The following is a 25,079-nucleotide window of genomic DNA, read 5'->3' as shown; positions in this document are numbered from 1 at the left end:
TAATTTTGGGTTTTTTTTTAAGATTTTATTTATTTATTTGACAGAGAGAGAGACACAGGGAGAGGGAACACAAGCAGGCAGAGTGGGAGAGGGAGAAGCAGGCTTCCCACTGAGCAGGGAGCCCGATGCGGGGCTCGATCCCAGGACCCTGGGATCATGACCTGAGCCGAAGGCAGAGGTCTAACGACTGAGCCACCCAGGCAACCCTACAAAGAGATCATTTCTGACATCAAAAATATAAAAGGGGAGGGGCACCTGAGTGGCTCAGTCAGTTAAGCGTCTGCCTTCGGCTCAGGTCATGATCCCAGGGTCCTGGGATCGAGCCCCGCATTGGGCTCCCTGTTCAGCAGAGAGCCTGCTTCTCCCTTTCCCTCTACCTGCCACTCTGCCTACTTGTGCTCTCTATCTCTCTGTCAAATAAATTAATTAAAAAAAAATCTTTAAAAAAAATAAAAGGGGAAGAGTGAAAGAATGGAGCCTTTATAGGCAAATGAAAATAAATTGCTATCAGCAGCAAAAGGACTATGTTATCTATGAAATATTTTGTGTAAACCTCATGGCAACCACAAAGCAAGTATCTAAAGCATAGACACAAAACATTAAAAAAAGGGAGGGGAGGAGACTATGCCAATAACCTTGAAAAACCATCAACTTACAAAAGTAGACAGAAACAGAAGGAAAAAGAAACAATGGAAAGACAAAATAACCAGAAGGCAAAAGACAAAACGGCAATAGTAAATACTTACATATCAATATTCATCCTAAATGTAAAATGGATGGAACTCACCAATCAAAAGGCACAAGTGGCTGGATAGATAAAAAATAAAACCCAACTAAATGCTGCCTACAGGAGAATCACTTCAGCTCTAAAGACACACATAGGCTTAAAGTGAAAAAATGGAAGATGATATTCCAAGCAAGCAGAAATGAAAAATTAGGCATAGTCAAACTTATATCAGACAAAATAGACTTCAAGCCGAAAAGAGTAACCAGAGACAAAGGTCATTATATAATGATAAAGGGGTCTATATATCAAGCAGATATAACAATTGTAAATATATATGCTCCCAACAACTAAGCAATGAAATTAAGTATACATTAATTATATTAATTAATATTATTTAAGCATATTTCTATATTATATATTAAGTCATTAATAAAAGTAATTAAGTAATTAATAAAAGACCATAAGGGAGAAATAGACAACAATACAATAATTGTAGGGGACTTCAATACCCCACTATCAGCAATGGATAAATCATTCAGACAGAAAATCAACAAGGAAATGTTGAAATTGAAACATACTTTAGAACAAATGGACTTAACAGACGTATACAGAGCATTCCATCCAGCAGAATACACATTTTCTCAAGTGCACCTGGAACATTCTCCAGGATAGATCATGTTAGTCCACAAAACTAATCTTAGGAAATTTAAGAAGACTGAAATCATAACAACCAACTTCTCTGACCACACGGTATAAAACTAGAAATCAACAAGAGGAAAGTGAGAAGATCTAAAAATATGTTGAAACTAAACAACACATTTCTAAGCAACCACTGGATCAAAGAAGAAATAAAAAAGGAAATAAAAAATTATCTCAAAGCAAATAAAGATGAAAACATAACATCAAATACTGTGGGATATATCAAAAGCAGTTCTGAGAGAAATGTTTATAACAATAAGTGCATATATTAAGAAACTAGGAAGATCTCAAACATCCTAATTTTACACCATAAGGAACTACAAAAAGAAAACAAACTAAGCCCAATGTTAACAGAAAGAAGGAAAAAGTAAGGATCAGAGTGGAAATAAATGAAACAGAAACCAGAAAAATAATAGAAAGGATCAGTGAAACTAAGAGATGGTTCTTTGAAAAGATAAACAACATTGGCAAACCTTAACCTAGACTAATTAAAGAAAAATAGAGAAAAATCAAATGAAAAAATTTAGAAATGAAAGAGAAGACCTTAGAACAGATACTACAGAAATACACAGAATCGTTAGACTACTATGAACAATTATATGCCAACAAATTACATAACTGAGAAGAAATGTTTACATTTCTAGAAACGTACAACCTAAGAAGACTGAATCAGGAAGAAATAGAAAAGCTAAAGAGTAGCTTTAGCTAACTGTAAAGAGATTGAATCAGTAATAAAAAACTCCCAACACAAAAAACTTCAAGACCAGACAGCTTCATTGGAAAATTCTACCAAACATGCAAAGAACAATTAATACCAATCCTTTTCAAACTCCTCTAAAGTATCAAGGAGGAGGGAGTGCTTCCAAACCCATTTTATGAGGCCATCATCACCTTGATACAAAAACCAGACAGGGGTACCACAAGAAAAGAAAACTATAGACCAACATCCCTGATGAATACAGAAGCAAAAATTCTCAAAACAATGTTAGTAAATCAAATTCATGAACATATTAAAAGGATTATACACCATGACCAAGTGGGATTTATCCCTGAGATGCAGGATGATTCAACATACACAAGTCAATAAATGTAATTCACCACACCAATAAAATGAAAGCTAAAAATCACATGATCATCTCAATAGATATAGAAAAAGCATCTGGCAAAACACAACATCTTTTCATGATAAAAACCTTTAACAGACCAGATGTAGAACTAACATACAAAAGGCCATATCTGACAAGCCCACAGCTAACATTTTACGTAATGGAGAAAAATTGAAAGTGTTTTCACCAAGATCAGGAACAAGGCAAGGATGCCCACTCTCACCACTCCTTTCAGTATAACTGGAAGTCCCAGCTAGAGCAATTAAGCAAGACAAAGAAATAAAAGGTGTTCAAATCAGAAAGGAAGAAGTAAAATTGTTATTGTTTGCTGATGATATGATCCCTACATATAGAAAATCCCAAAGATTTAGTAAAAAAAACTATTTCGGTAAAGTGGCAGGATACAAAACCAACATAGAGAAATTAACTACACTCCCTTACACTAAAGATGGAGCACCTGAAAAAGAAATAAGAAAAATGAACCCATTCATAATGTCATCAAAAAAATACTTAGGAATAAATTTAACCAAGGAAGTGAAAGATCTGTACAATGAAAACTACAAAACTTTGCTGAAAGAAATTGAAGAAGACACAAACAAATAGAAAGATATTCCATGTTCATGGATTGGAAGAATTAATATTGCTAAGATGGCCATACTACCCAAGGCCACCTACAGATTCAACATAATGCCCATCAAAATACCAAAGGCATTCTTCACAGAAATAAAAGAAACAACCCCAAAATTTGTGTGGAACCACAAAAGACCCTAAATAGCCAAAGCAATCCTGAGAAAAAAGAACAAAGCCAAGTAGTATTATGCTTCCAGATTTCAAACTACAATACAAAGCCATAGTAATAAAAACACTATGGTACTGGCACAAATATAGATACATCAGAAAACTGAAAAACCCTAGCATATATGGTCATCTAGTATTTGACAAGGGAGCCAAAAACACCCAAGAGTGAAAGGATAGTCTCTTCAACAAATGGTGCTGGGAAAATTGGAGAAACACATGCAGAATAATGAAATTGGACCACTATCTCACATCACTCACAAAAATTAACTTGAAATGGATCAAAGACTTAAACAAAAGATCTGATACCATAGAAGTCCTAGAAGAAAACATGTGGAAGAAGCTCATTGATATTGGTCTTGGAAATAATTATTTTGGAAATAACACCAAAGGCACAAACAACAAAAGGAAAAAATTAACAAATGGTACTAAATAAAACTGAAAGGCTCCTACAGAGCAAAAGAAACAATTAACAAAATGAAAAGACAACCTATAGAAAGGGAGAACTTTTTTTTCAAACTGTATTGATGGATAACGGGTTGAAATATTCAAATAATATCCAAAATATATAAAGAATTCCATCGACTCAATAACAAAACAAAACAAAACAAAACAATCCAATTTAAAAATGGGCATAAGAATTAGACATTTCTCCAAAGAGGACATCAAAATGGCCAACAGACACATGAAAAGATGCTCAACATCACTCATCATCAGAGAAATGCAAATCAAAACCACAACAAGATATCAACTCACACCTGTCAGAATGGCCATGATCAAGAAGACAAGAGACCACATGAGTTGATAAGGATGTGGTAAAAAGGGAACCCCTAACACTGTTGGGAAGAATGTAAATTGGTCCAACCACTATGGAAACAATATGGAGGTTCCTCTAAAAACAGATGTACCATATAATCCAGCAATTCCACTTCTGGGTATATCCCCAAAGAAAACAAAAAACAGGATTTCAGTGTGATGTATGCAACCCCATTTTATCGCAGCATGATTCACAAAGCCAAGATATGGAAACAACCCAAATGCCCGTCAGTGGATGAATGGATTAAAAAGATATGCTACATATATACAATGGAATATTATTTAGCCATGAGAAAGGAAGACATTCTCCCATTTGTGACAACAGAGATGGACCTTGAGAACATTATGCTAAAAAAAGATAAGTGAGACAGAGAAAGACAAGTACTGTCTGATATTACTTATATGTGGAATCTCAAAAAGTTAAACCTATAAAAAGCAGAGAGTAAAATGGTGGTTATCTGGGGACTGAGAGGAGTCAAATAACAGTGATGGTGCATAAGGCTACAAACTTGTAACGAGCAGTAATAAGGCACTGAGATCTAATGCACAGGATAATGCATGTAGACAGTAATATTGTACTATAATTATGTACACATATATGTATGATTATGTAATGTGATAAACATTGCTACATTGGCAATCAAATTACAATATATAAATGTATCAAAATAGCATATGTATACCTTACACTTATACAATGTTACACATCAAACTTATTCAGTAATAAATAAGCAAAAAGTGCTTATTTATTAAATAAATATATATTTATATAAATATGTAAATATAAATATATTTATTAAATAAATATAAAAAGAATAACTGGTAATCCAATTCTAGTGATATTAAAATCTAAGGCTGTAATAATGAAAATACTGTTGTACTGGCAAAGGAATACACCTGTATGTCAATGAAACTGATGAGAAAGTCTAGAAACGAACCCAGAATAATAAAATAAATTATTATTTTTCAATAAATAGTGTTCAGACACTTGGGTAGCCATTAAAAAAAAATCATATCCTTACATCATTCTTTACACCAGACAAATTCCAGATAAATTTAAAATCTAATGTGGAAAATAAATTCGTAAGTGCTAGAAGAATGTGTGGGGACATTTTTAAAAATAACCTCAGTGTATAGAAGGTATTTTACAGAATAATCCAGGATCAGTACAAAAAAGATATGTACATCTTCAAGCCATAGACAGCAAAATATTTCTTACATAAAGTCAAAGGACAATTAAAAAATGAAGAAGAAAATATTTGCAACTCATATCAAAAGGCCCTACAATTCAAGAAAGATAATGGCCAATAATCCATTAGAATATTGAACAAAGTACAACAGACGGGACCAGATAGTTCACAGGAAAGGAAATTACAAAGGCCCTTACACATACCAATGAGACTCAACCTCTCGTAATAAGAGAATCATGATTTAAAATCAGACATCACTTTTTGTCTTTCACGTTAACAAACATTAAAAAAGAAAGACTGCGAAAAGAAACAGAAGAAACGGGTCCTCTTGTATATTGTTAGTGGAGGTGTTTGTTGGTACAAACAAAAACCTGGAAACACTTCAATGGACATCAGTGGGAGACTGATGTATTCGTACAATGGGTATTGGTGCAGTCTTTAAAAAGAATGAGGGAACCATACGTGGACTGTATGTTTTACTATCATTTGGGTAAATATGTGTATACGTATTTTACATGCTTAGAAAGCCCTTGGAACCTGCTTGGGAAATCAAGCCCCTGGCTATTCATGGTGCCCTCTGGTGACATAACCTGGATGGCCGAAGGGAGACCCACAATTGAGTGTGTACATTTGTTGATACCTTTCACATCTTCTAGTAGGCAAGTGTATTTAAACAACACATTAATTAATTTTAAGTCATAATCAGAAAAATAAAAGTCAGCCACGAATTTAGTTATAAAAGACACCTGACTTGCATTTAAGCAACCTGCACTTCGTTGTTTCTTGGCTTTGGTTGTGTTGTTTTGTTTTATGATTTTTGATTTTCGTGCTTCCACCTTGGTTATCTTGCCAAGATTCAGGACAAGTAAATCATTTACATTCAATTTAAGTTTCTTAAAAAGAACGCCTAAAGCAAAAACCTCTTTTCTTTTGAAATGGAGCATCCTAATAGAGGCAGGAAGCAAGAGACAAAGGGAGTTCCTAAACTCCTACAGCCGGTACGATGGCCAATCGACCTTCACAAATGGGCCATGTTTAAATTTCAAAGGACATTTATAGGGATGAGAGCCTCTTGCTTGTCTTTTGACATCAAGTCTTTACATTCCTTCTTAGTTGTCCAGATATTCCAAGCCAGCATCTTGCCTTTCAGTTTAATTACATTTCACATTATAATGTTTCCATTTAGAAATGCCATGTGTCCTCAAGTAAGCACGCAAAACCCAACTCATGTAAATTTTAGAACGCGGATTTATGAAATCGTATTGTCCAGGTGTTTTATTACATTACCTTGAAATTGCATTGTTTTCTAGTGTAGATTATCTGTTTATTCTTAAGTTATTCCATTACGTTTGGATATGAAAAATAACACTAGCTTTCTCAATACAGGTCACCAGGCTGGCTGGGCTGATGTGTTGTTTTCATACATTTTTATGATGTTCCTATAGTAAACATAATTCAATAAAGCCAAAGCACACTAAATAAATAATTGCATCTAGAAAAGCAATAAAAACAAATAAAATTAGTACTTTCATAAGTGGAAAGGTACTTCAATTACTGCTACAAGCAACAACCCTCCATAAAATGTGTAGAATCATTTCCCTTATGCATATTTCTAGGATATAATAATTTGATTGAAGATATGAGGCAGCACACAGGAGGCTCCGAATTGTGAAGTGTATACAGTTTCCAAGAGAAGATGCATAATATCAGTCCTTGGCACCTTTAAAGAACCTATTGTTTTTCTGGCATGCACACTTGGCTGTCACCATCAACCATGTGCTTAATTACATTTCCCGGCTTGTTTAACTGGAGATAAATTCCTAATGGCCAACGGAAGGCGGTAAATGTAGACTCCTCACCGGTTCTCACCAAGCCACCTTGTTTTTGCCCAGATGCTTTAGTGGAAGGTTCAGAGAAGCAGCAGCTTAGAGCAAACGATCGGAATCATTAATTATTGGTAAAACTTATAGAACTGGTAGTAAAGCCAGGAGCCAGGAACAGCATGTCAAGGTTTAAGTGGGTGATGCAATGGGGCACAACCTGGGTGAGGACCCTGCAGCAGGTCTTCAAGATCCCATTCCTACTCACACAGGAGTGTATGTGCACTCCAGGGTACAACCTTCAATGACTTCGAATGGGCTGTCCACACCCTTGCAAGTGCTTCAGACGGCTCTCAGGCACAAAAGAAACCCCTGGAAGCAGGATTTCCAGGCCTCGGACATTTAAGTCTGATGCCGCTGTATTCACTGGAGAGCAGGAGAAGGAAGAAACGGGAAGGAGGGGAAGTGGACCAACTGCTGGGAAGGTGTGACAGGGTCCTTTAGAAAAGGCCCTAGAACTTTCCAAACACGTGAGAAGCATCTGTCCCCTTTCCTATTTCCCGGGACTGTCTGGTTTTATTTTCTTTTCCCTCTCAGCCTACAGAGACCCCCTGGTCAGTTTCTCTATTCCTCCAATAAGGACCTAGTATTTGTGTTCCACTGCTTGGGCTCTTGTCTGTTCTTAAACCTCTTGGCTTTATGTACCTGTAATCTCAGTTTCGATACATTTCCTCCCAGCCAAGGGAGACTCCATTCCTTAGTCTGGAAGGGGATTCGATAAGCACGAGGGGATGGAGGTTCAGATACAGACACATGTTGATGCATCAAAGAAAGGCCAGAATGGAATTCTGAAAAATTCTTCTCTCGGTTGGTGGAAATGTTCACGGAGAGGAGGCAAGGAGACCGGCCCTGAGGCCATCATCTCGTGGCTGACTGCAGAGCATGGCTTCAGGGGCACTTTGGACCTGAGTTCAGATATCATCTGTGTAACCCTTCCACTGTCCTTAAGGACCTCACAGACCCTAGCCTTGAACTCACCTGCTCACTGACTGCCACTGAGCCAGATTAAATTCCCACATAGCACAACTTCCCCTCAGAAGGATTCAGAAAGCATTATCACACAGACCAATTTTCTATGCAGTGATGGAACCTTCTGGACTTTAGGTGTAACAAGGTCAGTATGCAGTGAAATGCCAAGTCTTCCATGGCCCATCCTTCTGTTCTGCCAGTGGTGAGACACTCAACAGCAGATTACAGCCCCCAGGCTGGACCTCTCACTTCTAATTTAAGCTCTTTTCCCCCCAGTTTTAGAGTATTGATTATGGAAAGTGGGTCTATTGGGAAGGATCTACTTGATATGGCTCACACTAGAGAAGTCAACCCCCAAGAATTCAGAAGTCGTGCACCTCTTGGGGACACACCACACTTCAAGCTCCTAATTGGTAGTTTCTGAGTATTTCATTCCAGGATTCAAGCCAAAAGTTAACATTCCTACCAGGAGAGAGAGAGGGAGAGAGAGGCTGATTGAACATTCTATGCAGACTCCTGCAAAACAACATTTTTTCATAGAGGTCACAGCTGGATGTGCACGTTGAATTAAGTTGCAGGAATAAAAGAAAAATGGAATTGCAGCCACTGCAAGTTCTCCGATGTCAGAAGTTCAATTGGGTAATAGCATTATCTGAGCAAGAGATCAATAACTAGGACATGGGGATGTTTATGCTAACGTCACCTTAGAGTTAAAAAATGTGATTGCAGTTCTACCGACCTGCACTATCAGGAATCTATTTACCCAAGAGAGAATTACATATTATCGAGGGCAGACTTCCTCTTCCCCCTTCAAGATAAGTGCTCATTTTTTATTCAACAGAGGAGTACCTAGTAAAACAAATTCTCCCCTCACGATGCCCACCCACATGACTACGGCCACCGAGGAGGCAGAGGCTGTGCAGTCGGGGAGGCTCTATTTGATGGAGGGCCCTTGACCCCTCGACGGGTATCCGTACGTCCAACCTCAGGAAAGAAAATGATGTCATGGTTCTTACTGGCCCTGTTAGAATCGACATGCCTTGGAAATGAACTTGACTTAATTTTGAGTTCAAAAGGTCAGGCAACTGGTGTACTCTGCTTTGGCCATGCTGTGTGTCAGGTGGCAACAGACTTTGTTTTGTTTTTTTTAAGGTTTTATTTACCTATTTATTTGAGGGATTGAGAGAGAGGAGGGGGAGGAGCAGAGGGAGAGGGACAAGGGCAGAGCCCAATGCAGAGCTCGATCCCACGACCCTGAGATCACGACCTGAGCAGAAATCAAGAGTCAGAGGCTTAACCGACTGAGCCACCCAGGCGCCCCTGGCAAGAGACTCTTGATTAGAGATGTCCACTGGACAGGTGGAAATAGGAAACTAAGCGGTGAAAGGGTAGAACTGGGGAATTTTCTGAGATAACTGCTGGAGCCACACGCCAGGTCTACTCACCATCTCCTTGGAGGTGAGATCACTGGTCCACTAGGACCTCTGGCTTCAGCAGCATAAGTGCTACCAGAATCCTCACTCTGAGGTGAGGGCTGGAATTCAGCTGCACTCCCCAAATCCAGCATGCAGCTGTGACTACGGACATGGGTGCCTCTTGACACTCTGAGCCAGGGTCTAGAGACCAGGACCCTTGGTCAGCACCAGCGGCACACAGGTACTCTCTCAGGCACAAAATGCCTCCTTCCTCTGTTGCTTCAGACAGCCACAAACCTTGGGATGATATCTGACCAAATTCCTACCCCATGCCTGGCTTTCACATGATTATTCAGTAACTGATGGCCAATGAACCAGTGATCTCTATGACTTGGGAAGGATTAGAAAGGATCTGGAACTCAGGAGAGAAGTTTTGGATGGACATTAAGATTTCAAAGTTGTATCCAGGTTTTTGGCACTGTGGGTTGGATGAAGTCACTTGGAACTCTTGAGCAGAGCAAATTCGCATCATGCTCTTGACTCTGGAGAATTCAAAGGATGTTTAGCAAAGCGCATTCCCAGAATGAATATGACATGATGGAAAGTCACATGCCCCTGGCTAATGGCTCTGAGGACACACAGAGATGACCAGCTATAGAACCTGCTAAAGCCATGCACAGAAAAGGCCCAAGGTTTTACAAGTCATCAGACAGATGGAGGTCTCTAGATTTCACCAGTGTATGTTTGGAAGCTAAAATGTGATTATAGATAAAGCTCTTGGGGAGGGTCCTGACACATGAAACTTTTCATAGTGGCACAGTGATAGCGGTGATTAGCTCCATGACCTAATACAGACACTCATTTTCTCTTCCCCATGGACCACAGATGTATGTTTTCCCAGCTTCCTTCCAAAAGTACTTTTACTGGCAATATTATTCAAAAGAATATTTATGTTTAGAAAGAGAGAGTGTCTGGTTATCTCCTTCTATGTAGGAGTCCACTCTGAGAATCTTCAATTTGGAACCCTTGGTGGGGCTAGAGCTAGCCTCTAACCACACCACTCAGCTCTGCAAAAGCACTAACTCGGTCAAACCTTCACTGCTGCATCCAATAGTGTGCTGGGAAACTGTGAGCAACTAGTTCTCCAAGAAAAACGTTCTGCTTTATAGCACTGGCTGACTTACATGTGTAGATTTTATGATGCCAAAGAGCTTTGTTCTCTCTCGTGGATGGAAGTGGGCGGGAGCACGCCGCTGGTTGTAACCTAGCTTCCAGGAAGGTGCCCGATTCAGGTGCTACCTTGGCATATAGGGGATAGTCAGTGCACATTTTTACATGATCGACTGCATGAGTTTAAGACAAAATGAAAGAAAACCAGTCTGACACTGCATTAAAAACCTTCCTTTGAATATCCTGAATACAGCGAGGGGATGCTCTTGGAAATCGTGAGCAGAACCATGGGACTTTTTTCTCTTTTGGCCTATCTAGAGTTTCCATGAGGACTTCCTACCAAGAAGAAGGACACTTAGGTTCTACTCTTTGGAATCACATAAATCTGCATATGGCTTTCAACTTCATAGGTTAAAATATAGACAAAGAATGGGATGGATCTATATGTACTGATGTAGAACTATGAGGCTGATATATTGTTAGTGAGAAAACACTTCAATGTATAATCATTTTGTTTAAGATCATTCTCATTCTTAGGGAAGGTGGCACACATTAATTATTCGTCATCATCTGTAGCCATGACCTACACTGATTGTGGGGTGACTGTATACACTTTGGGAATATAGAGAGATATGGATATAAGTTTATAAATACATAGAAAACTGCTTAAAGAATATATGCCAAATAGGAATTAGGCAACTGCAGAGAAATGAGAGCCTATGGAAGGAATTTCACTTTCTAATCTTAACAAACGGATATTCTGAACTGCCAGCCCCACTCTCGCCCCACTTAGAATCACCATTGCAACTTTCATCATGTAAAATCCCACCCGGTGAGGTCAAGGCAGAAAACACTCCAAGACTTGGTGGACGAGAACTTTACTGAGTGCTCTTGATGAGGGGCCGCGGAGCCCGGGGCCCAGTGGGGAGGAACAGGGACCCGAGGCCAAGTGCCCGACCAGACCCTGCACTGTCTGTCCTTACCTCCCTGTGGCTCCCTGCTTCATCTGGGAGACAGAGCCAATAGCAATGCTTAGGTTGTCCCCGTATTCCTAGGGACAAGCACAGGGATACTGGCTGCATGGGGAAGTGCCACAGAAGTGAAGGGCATGTGTCACCACCATCACCATCTTCATCACATCACCACCATCACCATCACCATCACCACCTCTAGCACTAGGTCATGGACACGTTGTACAGGGCACAAACCAAGCAGTAAGACCAGACATAAAATAACAGCAGGCCTGTGGCTCATTTGCTGAATTCACACGTAACATGAGCAATGGGCACACATGACTGAATTCGTAGTTTGCCATCTTCATCTTTCTATGTGTGCTCTAGTCATACATTCGTGAGGCTGTGTCTTACTGCCTTTTGGACATCACATGTGCTTGCTGGAATGTATAAATTCAGCTTTTGCGAGTTATAATAGTAAGTTAGAATTAAATCTGGCTAGGGGCATAAAATCCCTTCAATGTTCCATTAGCTTGTCATGAACTCAGGATTTCCCATCATGATTTCCTTCTGGATATTTTGAATACTTAGCCTGACGTCACAGATACAGTGACGACTTTTTTTTCTTTTTTTCCAATACGTCACTTTTTCCTAGTATTCTCTATTTGAGATTGAAAAAGTCTTTTAATAACAATTCTGAAATGTTCTGCACTGAAAACAGTGAGGTTTTAAATGAAATCAGCTTTTTCTATTAAAAAAAAATCAAATGTGAGCACAAATGATATTGTTCCATGAGATTACAAAAATAAAATAGAGTAAAAAAGTTAAAAAAAAAAATTCCCAGCAGCGCAATGATCCCAACAATGAAGCGCCCAATAAAAGCAGCAAATCAGCTGAGCTGAGCTGAGCTGAGCTGAGCTGGGAAACAAGCTACCGTTCTGAAGGGACATTCCCTGCAGACCCACAGGGTGGGCCTTCCCAGAGGGGGCCTCTCCAGGATGCTCAGAAGAAGGATGGGCCTATGCCACCCGGTGGGGTCACTTGTGGGGCTGGACCTGCAGGACCTGCAGGACCTCCAGGCCTCCCTCCGGCCTCGGCCAACCTCTGGCCCAGCTTCTCTCTCCACCACCTGCTCCCCTCCATCGGGAGATTCTAAGGCTCATGCTCTTGTCCCCACAGCTTCTTGCACACTGCCTGCCAGCACTCAGTAAATGCGCAAGGAATGAATGGGTACATGGAAGATTGCAACATGATATGACTGCATCAGTGATGCAGTAAACAGGGGCCCACAGTCCTGAAGTGGTCAGTCCCGAGTCACCTTCCTCCTCAAAACACAGGGTCACGTTATCCTCCTAGCACGTGGTGAGGCAGACTCCTCCTGCAGCACTCCTGGGGTAGGATCCCCACCGTCTCCCAAAAGGGGGTTCCTCATGAGTGCCTAAGGTGCTACCAGTCTTCCTGGAGAGTAAGAGCTTCACTTGGCCCATCGTAAGAAATCAGAGCCTCCAGCAATCTCCACTGGCCTCTGACACAGCTGAGAAGCATCCAACCTGGTGGCTATCTGTGGTCAGCCCCAGGCAGCAGAGGGCCTGGGAGGTGACAGCCCTGTGACAGAGTTAACAGTCCATAACACGAGACGAATCGGATTCCACCTCCACTTGGGGCAGGGGTGGGAGGCCTCACCTCCCTGACGACCGTATCACGCTTACCACAGGCCCCACCGCCTGCTCTCTCCGGACTGGAGGAAATCCATGAAACCAAATGACTTCTGTTTCCCCTCCTCTCATCCCTTCTGAAGCTCAGCATCTATTCTTCCCTCCAGTCAACATACATAACTCCCCGTGACAATAATGGGATATGCATGTGTACCGAGGGGAGCATAGAATTTTTATCTCCTCAAAAATGGTACTAGCGTGGTACCAGCAAAGTTTTTGTTTTTTTCCCAAGGCTTTTACTTGGGGCAATATATTGTACATGTAGTTGTGGGGTTTTTTCTTCTTTTTAATTTTAAATCGAGATTAGGAACATATTTTATGCAGGTTAATATATCCTTTTCATGTAAAATTTAACTGAAACCAGTTCTAGCCCATTAACGACAACAAGAGAAATTCTCCGGCTTATTATAAACATCCTTCAAGAAACCTGAAATGCGTGTCCTCTGGAAATAATTTTGCTGGGATTTGGGTTATTATTAAAATCCTCTCAGAATTCTATCACTGATGCCTAATGTGCCTCCCAGCCCTGTTCTGCTACGGATCAGAGAGAAACTCTTTCTGGTCTTGGCAGGATATTCTCGATAGTGAAATGGGGCTGGTAAAGGGGGCTTCTTTCCTGAGACCAGGAAAACGCCGGACAAGGCGAGGCATCTGGGTCCTGGGGTGACCACACAGTGGAAGGCCATTCCCTCTCAGCTCTGATGGAATGAACCACATCTTTTATGTCCACTCGGAGTGCTCTGATCTTTCAGATTCCACGGGAGGAGGCAGGTGTACTGCAGACGGTAAGCTCAAGGGCATCCCAGGCCGGAAGGTCTTGGTCACACACTCCCTACATGTCAGAACTCTCTACCTGTGAGAGGCCCTAGGAGATCACAGGGCAGAGCTACCCCCAGTTGACACAGGGATAAGCTGTCCAGGAAAGGTCCTCAGGAGTGAAGGAAACTCACCAGACCCTTTAGAAGCAGATTCTCGTGTTTAATTTTTCCTTTGTTGATAAATAAGAAAATCCACCATTCTCCCCTGTGGGCTGAACTCTTTACTAAAATGTAAAATCAGTCTTCTCCAGATGTGACAGACTCCATCTTGTCGGCAGTGACCCAACCAGAGCTGGCTACTGAGTTAGATAGTTATTCAGAGCCACACTCTCAAACTTTCATGTTCGTCAGATACATCTGGGATCTTCTTGAATTGCAGATTCTCATTCAGTAGGTCTAGGGTGGGGTGTGAGCTTCTACTTTTCCAACAACACCCAGGCGATGCCCAGGCTGCTAGTCCATGGACTGCACTTTGAGCAGTGAAGACTCCGAGCTCCAATCACAGATCTCTGTCCTCAATTGTTCATCCACTCCACATTTACTCTACACGTTCCAGCTCCTCTACTGGGGACACAGTGATGAGGAGGACAAGTCCTTGATGATTTTAAAACCAGTGCTAATTTAAAACTTCTATGCACCAAAGGACACAATCAAGAGGCAAAAGGGAACCTACAGAATGGGTGAAAATATTTGCAAATTATATATCTGATAAGAGGTTAATATCTAGAATATATAAAGAGCTTCTACAACTCAACAACAACAACAACAAAACAACCTCATTTAAAAAACCAGGGAAAGACTTGAACAGACATTTCTCCAAAGAAGATATACAAATGGCCAACAAGAACATAAAAAGATGTTTGACGTCACTAATTGTTAGGGAAGTGCAAATTAAAACCATGATGAGATGCCATGTCACACCCATTAAGATGGCTACTATCAAAAAAACCAGAAGATAGCAGTGTTGGCAAGGATGTAGAGAAATTGAATCCTTGTGCACTGTTGGTAGGAATGTAAAATGGCATAGCTGCTACGGAAAACCATAGAGCAGTTCCTCAAAAAATTAAAAATAGAACTACCATATGACTCAGCAATTCCACTTCTAGGTATATAACCAAAAGAACCAAAATCAAGAACTCAAAAACATATTTATACATCCATGTTCACAGCAGCATTATTCATAATAGCCAACATGTAGAAGCCACTAAAGTGTCTATGGAAAGATGAATGGATAAGCAAACTATGGTATATACATTCAAGGAAATATTATTCAGCCTTACCGAAAAAAAAAAAAGAGAAAGAAATTCTGACACATGTTGCAACATGGATGGGCCTTGACAATGTTATGCTAAGTGAAATCAGCCAATCACAAAAGGAGAAATACTATGTGATTTCACTTGCATGAAGTACCTAGAGTCGTCAAATTTATAAAGACAGAGAGTAGAAGGGTGGGTTTCAGGGACAAGGCGGGGGGTGTTATTTAACGAGTACAGAGCTTTGCAAGATGAAAAGAGTTCTGGAGATGGTTTGCACAGCAATGTAAAGGTACTTAACACTACTGAACTATACACCTAAAAATGGTTAAGATAAATTTTATGTCGTGTGCATTTTAGCATAATTTAAAAAAACAGCCCCTCCCATCTCTAGCATCTAAGGTGTCTATAATGTAGAGCCTTTGTAGTCTAAGAAATGTAGAAGTCACTCTGAAAAAAGGAACCACATGGTGCTAGTGGAGGAGGAAGTCACATTCGGGCAGCTAAACGTGACTTCAGTGTGGTGTGGGAAGTGCTAAAATACAGGTGTGGATGGGACAGCCATTCCTGGAGGCAGGGGTATCCCGGCGGGAGCAGGGCTGGGGGCAGGTGATGAGTCCCGTGTGTGCTGTGGTGAATTTGGGGGGCAGGGGGAGCCTCCAAGGGAATGTACCATAACAGCCAGAAGGCCCAGTCTGGAATCGCCGTGAAGCCCCAAGTGAGGGAACGGACGGGCTGCTGCACCTGTGCCGGTGTTGACTCTCCCAGGCAATCTGCTCAAGAAGAAGAGCACCCCAGAGACAGCCAACATCCCGGAGAGGTGGAGGAGGAGAAGCATCCCCAAGCATCTGGGGAAGGGCCACAGCCAGGAAGCAAAGCCGTCAGCTGGGGTGGTGGCAGATGACCCACGTTAACCTCCAGGAACAAGGACGCTGATGCCTGGAAGGGTCAGAAATAACAGTTCACTGAAAAGTGCCACGAGGGTGGGTGATGGGGAGCTCCCTGACATGAAGGAGCATAACTGATGCCCAGAGAACTAGACTGGGGGTAAGTGGGGCTCAAGGGGCAGAAGGGCTCCAAAAGAAGCTCGTGAGTGAGCCACAAGGTAAGTGGTGCAGGACAGAGCCGGTGGGGCCACCGGGGTACCGGGGCCAGAGGGAGACAGCCCGCACTTGTGCCACTCACAGGAAGCCGCACTTCATCCTGGAAGCAAGGGGGGAGCCCGGAGAGTATTTTAAACAGGGAAATGACATGGTTGGAGTTGTGTGTGGGAACAATCTCTAGGCAGCAATGTGGAGAATGGATCCGAACAGTCAGACAGGATACAAGAGACCTGCAGGGAAACCCGTGATAATGAAGCCCATGATGTGCCTGATGTCTCGTGTCTTCAGTCTTTTGCTCACAAGAAAGAGATCATTTCCTCCTCAGAGAAGAGAGGTGGCCCGAGCCTGCCAGCTCCCGCGTACTACACCCAAGTGTCTCCGTTACAGACGTGCAGGGGTGAGGCACTGAGCCGTCCTCAGCGAGGACTGCATTCTCTTCTCTTTTGGTTCGTTCTGGGGCGCTGACTACCCTCCTCTCGAATCCATACTTCCGGTGGCTACTCGTGAAGCACTGAGCTCTTGCCTCCACATCACAGCAACGGTTTCCTCTTCCTTCTCTTGGCCTCCAAATCAGTAAGTGACCCAGTGCAACAAAAATCAATCAAAAGTACTCCTGGCTTTCTCTGTTTCTTCGGAAACCAGGAAGCCAGGACGGCTTTTCCTAGAAGTATCTGCATTCGCTCAGTGAGTCCTGGGGGGCTCTGCTGCAGGGCTGCTTAACCAGGGGGAGGAGGCGGGGGTTCCCCGAAGGTTTCAGGGGGGTCTTGAACCAGTGGAAATCCCTCTCCCCTAAAGAAAGGAAAACTACACATTTTGAGGGTTGTGAAAGTACTCCCTTGCCCCCAAAAGGAGGAAGAACCTCTGACGTAGGAACAACGTCTCACTCTCAGCGTTTAGGATTATGAGACAAACCGATCACATCGTCAGTCAGAGAGACGCTGCATGATCACACACGGCTCACTGGTGGACGAGGTCACCTTGAAAGCAGGCCATTGTGTTTGTTTTGTTAAAAAAGAGGAGGGTCAGCTTTGGTATCTTGATTATAAAATGCCTAAAATGCCTTTCTCATCTCTCTTTTTTTCCTTCATGAATCCTATCTTTTAAACTTTCCAACCACTATCAGGCTCTGGCATCCATACTGCCCGCAAAATGCCACGTTGTCTTGGAAACATAGAAAAAGATTCCCACTTTTATGCTCTGCCGGTGAAAACACACGGCAAGACGTCGGTCATTTTTGCCCGCCGGCGTCTGGAGGGCCCACCAAGAGCTCACGTGTGCACTTAAGATGAGTGAGATGGAGCCTGTGAGCCCCTAGCGGAGGACTTAGCACACAGCAGGTCCTCAGTAAATACAGGTTCTCCCTTCTTGTCGAGGAGTCGCTGGAGGCAGTGGGCAGCGTGGCTTCTTCGGGGTGAGTATGTGCTAACGTCCCTCTGGAAAGAGGGCTGGGGGGCTCTGTGGCCCATGACCACTCCAGGAAGCACCATTTTATGCAGTTGGTGGCAAAATGGAACAGCGACAGAAATAAATGCCCCAACTGGTACCAGGCCCCGAAGAAGACATGTCTCCTAGTTATTTCCTAAAATACCCACCAAGGCCTCTGTGAGGCAACAAGTACCTATCGACTTTAGTTTCAGCTCCCATCAAGACTTATTGATCTGAGAGCTAAATATCGATCCAATTAAGACTAAGGTCAATGTTGCCCTCCCGGAAAAATAAATCTTAATATTAACTAAAACCTGCAGACGCTAGGCCTGGTATTTTTTACTCTAAACTGCTGGTCAGACAGAGTCCCACTCAAAGTCAGCTCTTTTCTTTATTGTCTATTGTTATGGGTATAAACTGGTTTCCAAATGGTCTTGTTTCTGGAAAATTTTGGTATGGAAAATTTTAGGTCTTTTCATCTCGTAAACGATCCACAGATAATCTGGTACTTAGCAGCTCTTACTGGAGTTACTTTCATAAAACAAAGATCCCCTCTGAAATGCATATAACTGCCCCAACTTACTTTCTGTGAAGATGAAGAATGCCCTATGTTGCATCTGCATCGAGAGGAGCACACCAGCTCAAATGAACACACAAACAAAACTCAGCAACTAAAACTTGTGATTAAGACCAGAGTTATTTTTGAAAATGCTGTTGACTCCCATCTGTTTATAGGTGGCCCCAAAGTGCTTATTGGAAGCATTCCGTCCCTGAAGTGTGTACAACTGATTTTTGTTTAGTGGATAAATGAGAGGTGGGCTCCCCCCGCCCCAGGCTGTGGACTAGAGAAAGTTGTCCATTTATGACCAGCGACACTGCAAAGGGGCTGTCCACCAGGGCAGAAGCACCATCTTCACGGGAAGTGGATTGCTACTCCTGTGAGTTGTAGGACCTCGCTCTTCTTAAACAGAGTGTGTGTCCTCCCATGCAAAACTGGACATCGGGAGGGGGGACCTTATTGTGAGAATTAACTATGACGACATGCAAAAAGCAGTTTTTTGGCTCTCTCTCTGGGATATATCCACCGAGCATCAGTAAGTAGCTGTTTCTGTTATTACCAGGGCTAAAATTTTGGGTTATAAGCAACAACTCCTGAGCAACCAAGACAGAAAGTAAGGTGGGAAAATTTACAAGGCACACCCTTTCTTGAGGTTTTGATAAATATCAGAACAAGGAGGAAAGATCTGAAAAAGATACACACATACTCACACAGATGCGCAGTGTTATGCACAGTTGAGGGAGTGAGAAAAGTTGATAGGTTTAGGCTTCGTGCCCCACTGAGTTTCCAAAAGCCCACTGAATGGCCAGAGATCTATTAATATCAGTAAAGACTCTCCAGTGGCATTTGAGGACAAGACAGGGCTAGTCAACAGAGCAGAACTGGTGAGGAATTTTTGATGATCTGAACCAGAGGGAATCACATGGAATGAAAAGTCCATTGGAATCCACAATTCACTGCAGGCAAAAGAAGGCTCTCTTTGGAAAACAGGTGAATCAGCCTCTCCAATGGAACAGCAGGAAATATGGGTGCAAAGCAGCAAGGGCGGGGGGAGGCTGAGCCAAGACAGTATGTCCCACCCACGCCCAGAGAGCCACCTGGCCCAGGCTCCACTCTGAGGCAAGAATCCAAATGAGCATGTTCTGGATTCAGAAGCAGATTCAAGTGTGCATGACCTTGGGTTCCATCTTGCACCTCACTGACTTTGCATCTCACTATGCCCATCTGTAAAAGCAGAATGACAGAACCTACTCCACGGAGCTGGTGTGCAGTCATTAATGAATCTCCATCATGCTGGAGCCTGCTCTGGGCATGGAGGACATCGCACGACCAGAGCAGACAAGCTCCCTGCCTTGATGGGCCTTGCATTCTGGTAGAAGGGAGAGGCAATTAATAGATAAATATAAAATACGTCAGGGTATCTGTCATGAGAAGTGCCGTCAGAGGGTGAGCAGTGTTTTATATAGGATTTCAAGAAGGTTTCTCCATCAAGGTGATATCTGCACAGAGACCTTCCAGGGTGAGTGACAAGCCGAAAGCATATCCTGGGGAGAACGTTCCAGGCAGAGTGAACAACTGGTGCAAACATCCTTCCAGAACATGCCTGGTATGTTTAAGGACTAGCAAGGAGGCCAGGGTGGCCAGAGGGGAACAAAGAAGGGAGACAGTGCAAAAATGATGTCAAAGAGCTAATGGGGGCTAGACTGTATACAGCTGAGCTTTCCAATATGGTAGCCACTAGTCAAATGTGGCTGTTAAGCACTGAAAATGTGGCTCTGAAATGAGATGTGCAGTAGGTGTAAAATATACACTGGATTTCGAAGGCTTTGGAGAATAAAAAGCATGTAAAATATTTCATTAATAATTTCTGCATAGATTATATATTTAAATGATAATCTTTTTGCTATATTGGGTTAAATAAACCATATTATTAAAATTGGTTCCACCTGTTTCTTTTTACTTCTTTAATGTGGCTACTAAAAAATTTAAATGACGTATGTGGCTTGTATGATATAGGGTATTATAGGCCACAGTATGGAATTTGGCATTTACCCTGAGCAATATGGGAAGTAAATAGATATGAACATAAAGTATTCAGCATATTTCCCAGAACAGAGTGGAAAAAGTTTATAAAACTAGAATTCCATTCCCAGACAAATTGCTCAAATGTAAATGCAAAGAAAGATATTTGGGGAGAAGACATTAGATTCAAGAAAGAATAATAATAAAGTTAGTAAATGTTTAGTTCAAATAACTGTTTAGAATGTAGGGATGAAGTTTAATAAAACTGGCAAGGAATGATTATTGAAATATGAAACATAAAGTAAAATAAAAAAGAATCTGACAGATAAAACTGAATACATTCCCAAATTCCCAATGGGTCAGAGAAAAACAAGCAAAAGAAACAAGTGTTTCATTTCAGCCATCCTCCTAGATGTAAACTTTACGCTTTTTAATTTGCATTGCCATGATGCCAATGAGGTTAAATACTTTTCATGTGCTTACTATTGGTGTATCGCCTTTTGTGAAGTGCCTGTTGAAGACTTCTGCTTATTATATTTTTTTTTTGTAGAGTTGTCCTTTTATTTCCTATTGATTTGTAGGTGTTCAGACATTCTAGATAAGAACCCTTTGTTAGGGGCGCCTGGGTGGCTCAGTCGGTTAAGCGTCTGCCTTCGGCTCAGGTCATGATCCCAGGGTCCTGGGATGGAGCCCCGCATCGAGCCCCGCATCGGGCTCCCCGCTCCGCGGGAGGCCTGCTTCTCCCTCTACCACTCCCCCTGCTTGTGTTTCTGCTCTCGCTGTGTCTCTCTCTGTCAAATAAATAAATAAAATCTTAAAAAAAAAAAAAAAACCGCTTTGTTAGATGCATGCATGCTGGATGTTGTTCCAAACTGTGGTTTGCCTTTGTGTTCTTTCTTGGTGCCTTTAAATCACAATCAACATTCTGATTGTGGGGAGTGTGCTTCTCCCTCTCCAGCTCTGCCTCTCTCCCTGCTTGTGCTCTCTCTCTCTCTCTCTCTGTATCTGTGTGTCTCGAATAAATAAAAAAATCTTCAAAAAAATCCTTCTATTTGGAGGGGGAGACGAACCATGAGAGATGATGGACTCTGAAAAACAAACTGAGGGTTCTAGAGGGGAGGAAGGTGGGGAGATGGGTTGGCCTGGTGATGGGTATTAAAGAGGGCACGTTCCGCGTGGAGCACTGGGTGTCATGAACAAGCAATGAATCATGGAACACTACATCAAAAACTAATGATGTAATGTATGGTGATTAACATAACAATAAACATAACATTCTGAATTTTAAGATTTTTTATTTATTTATTTTTATTTTTAGAGAGATAGAGAGAAAGCAGGGGGAGGGGCAGAGGGAGAGGAAGAGAGAAAATCTCAAGCCAACTCCGTACTGAGTATGGAGTCCAAAGGGGCTTGATCCCACAACCCTGAGATCACAGCCAGAGCTGAAATCAAGAGTTGGATGCTCAACCAACCCAATCACCCAGGCACCCCAAAAATCAACAGTCTAAATTTTAAGGTAATCCAAATTTTTCCATCTTTTCCGTTATGGTCGGTACTTGGTGAGTCTTGTTTTAAACAGTCTTTGCCTGAGCTGAAGTTAGGGAGATATGCAATCCTTAGGAAGCTTTATATTTACCTTTCCTATTTAAGTCTATGATCCTTCTCTAATTTTTGTCTATGGTATAAAGCAGGGGTAACGGATCATTGTTCTTCATATGGGTATCCAATACACCTATCACCCTATATTGAAAAGTAATCCCTCCCCTGACTTGCAATGTTACTTTTGTAATAAATCAAGTGACAATACATATGTAGATCTGTTTGGAGCTCTTTATTCTGTTCCCTTGTTCCATCTTTGTGCTCATACCATAGTTTGTTAATTATTGTGGCTTTAAGGTAAGTCTTGAGAATTGGTATGTAAATTCTCCACTTTGTTCTTTTCCTTCAAGATCATTTCAGCCCTTCCCAGTACATCCACATTTTAGAATAGGGCTGCCAATATCTCTCCCTCTCAGTCTCTCTCTCTCTCCCTCCCTCTCTGCCTGTCTGTCTCTCTCTGTCTCTCTTTCTCTCACACACAAATATACAACAGCTAAGCAATGTTAGTGACAAAGTAAATAATTAGAAACTTAAAATTTTTCATATCCATGCACCCATACTGATACAAATTAGTGAATAAATAAATGAGAGAAGGTGTCCAGCTTTTCCTTACAGAAGAATTTCAAGTAGTAAAAATAGAAGGATTTTTTTTCCTCCCAATATTTTTTTCTCTTTAAATTTTTTTATTGTTATGTTAATCACCATACGTTACATCATTAGTTTTTGATGTAGTGTTCCATGATTCATTGTTTGTGCATAACACCCAGTGCTCCACGCGGAACGTGCCCTCTTTAATACCCATCACCAGGCCAACCCATCTCCCCACCTCCCTCCCCTCTAGAACCCTCAGTTTGTTTTTCAGAGCCCATCATCTCTCATGGTTCGTCTCCCCCTCCGAATAGAAGGATTTTTTTTAAAGATTTTTTATTTATTCGAGACACAGAGATAGAAAGAGAGAGCACAAGCAGGGAGAGAGGCAGAGGGAGAGGGAGAAACAGACTCCCCGCTGAGTTGGGAGCCCGACGTGGGACTCGATCCCAGGACCCCAGGATCATGACCCGAGCCGAAGGCAGACGCTTAACCAACTGAGCCACCAAGGTGCCCCAGTAAAAATAGAAGGATTAAGGAAAATACAAAATCACCGTTAGTACACCATAGCAATAACTGCTACAAGCAAAATCCATTGATGAACGCTAAAATCGTGGGCAAAAGTTCAAGGAAAAACAGGATATTTGCTTATACTTGACATATCTCCCCCAAAATATTTACTAATTACTATGGTGGTTAACAGATGTCCACAAATTCTTTTAATACTCCTCCTTTAGAACAGGGAGCTTCTCTCCTCCCCCTGAGTGTGAACTGGACTTAGTGACTGGCTTCTTTTTTTTTTTTTCCTTAGATTTTATTTATTTATTTGTCAGAGAGAGAGAGAGAACACAAGCGGGGGAGTGGCAGGCAGAGGGAGAGGGAGAAGCAGGCTCCCCGCCGAGCAGGGAGCCCGATGTGGGACTCGATCGCAGGACCCTGAGATCATGACCTGAGCCGAAGGCAGACGCTTAACCGACTGAGCCACCCAGGCATCCCTAGTGACTGGCTTCTAACAAACAGGTATGGAAAGGGGAAAATAGTAACTTTGTATAGAGGAAGCCCAGCAAACATCACCCTAACAAACCAAGCGATCGCAATTAATGTCACTAATAAGACATATTGACATCATGCATCCCCAAAAACATGCCATGAGGAGGAAATATCACCTCTGTATTCTGGTCCAAAATCCAGAACCTCATACTCTACTCATCAGAAAATCTCAGAGAAAGCCAAATCAAGGATCATTGTAAAAAAATAACTGGCTGCTTCTCTTCAGAAGTGTCAAGGCCACAAAAGAAAAAGAAAGATTAGGGAATGTCACAGACTGGAGGAGACTAAGGATGCATGACAACTAAGTGCAATGTGATATCCTGGACTGGATCCTGGAACAGGAGAAGAACATGGGTGGAGAAACTGCTGAAATTTGGCCGAAGTCTGGAGTGTGGTTAATGGCAATGTGCTGATGGTAATCTTACTTTTGATAAAGACACCAGGGCTATGTGAGATGCTCACCCTAGGAGAAGCTGGGTGAAGGGCAGACAGGAACTCGCCGTGTCTTTACAACTCTTCTGTAAATCTACAGTTATTTCAAAATAAATAGCTATGACAAATTTTCTTGAAGGTTCTTCATCAGTCTCTTCAGAGTAGTTATCAGGTAAATTTATATAAACAGGTCCATATTCTATTTATACCTTCTGGAGTGTGGCTTTTTTTCCCCTTCTTTTTGAAAAATAGCATTTATAATGGAACATGGTTCTCCTTGGATTTTTTAAAAGCCACTCTGGGAACCAGATGTGGAGAAAAGATGGCTCAAAAGCTGACCCAATAAGAGAGACTGTCTTTGCTTGGGAATGGAAGCACCAAGAACTTGCAGCACGTTTTGAGTCAGTCAAGGTATTCCTTTGACCTCACGTGTGTTTAAGGCTTGAGGGGATAATAACAACACAGAATATGGTTACTCACCAGGGCGACTTTCCTTTGTGGTTTCAGCAGCTTCGGTTTATGGAATGTGGTAGTTATGGGAGCTGTGGAAGGATGTCAAGGGTTTAGCTTGCATTTCCTCCAGGACTCGTAATGCCCACGTGGCGTAAGCATCATAAACATACTCTGTGGCGACTCACGCACCCCTTCCTGCCCCGACAGAAGAAGTTCAGTTTCTGATCTAGGCACCACTGGGTGCCCCTCCATGGAGAGCAATCCTCCCCTAGTCTTTGGACGAGTCATAATCTGCCAACAGCAAGGTCAATGAAACAACTCTGCATAAAACACTGCCAGCTA

General features: G+C 42.0%; 1 protein-coding gene across 4 annotated transcripts in view; it reads right to left on the bottom strand.

The window, feature by feature from the left end:
* Positions 1-25,079, bottom strand: part of VSTM4 (V-set and transmembrane domain containing 4) — a 119,925-nt gene that overhangs the window by 4,998 nt on the left and 89,848 nt on the right. For all 4 annotated transcript variants that reach the window (XR_015767115.1, XM_028098496.1, XM_028098495.2 and 1 more), the window contains exon 8: positions 24,765-24,826. Coding sequence is in view for 3 of the 4 variants with exons in the window: in XM_028098496.1 (XP_027954297.1) it covers positions 24,765-24,826 (62 nt within the window). In the remaining variant the exon portion in view is untranslated. The remainder of the gene's footprint in view (positions 1-24,764; positions 24,827-25,079) is intronic.

The sequence above is a fragment of the Eumetopias jubatus genome, unplaced genomic scaffold (assembly GCF_037043125.1).
Source record: "Eumetopias jubatus isolate StellerSeaLion01/CBP00866 unplaced genomic scaffold, mEumJub1_p1.0 scaffold_17, whole genome shotgun sequence".
In the NCBI taxonomy this organism is placed as follows: Eukaryota; Metazoa; Chordata; class Mammalia; order Carnivora; family Otariidae; genus Eumetopias; species Eumetopias jubatus.
Note: the sequence above shows the minus strand (reverse complement) of the source record. Positions and strands in the feature narration are given on the sequence as shown.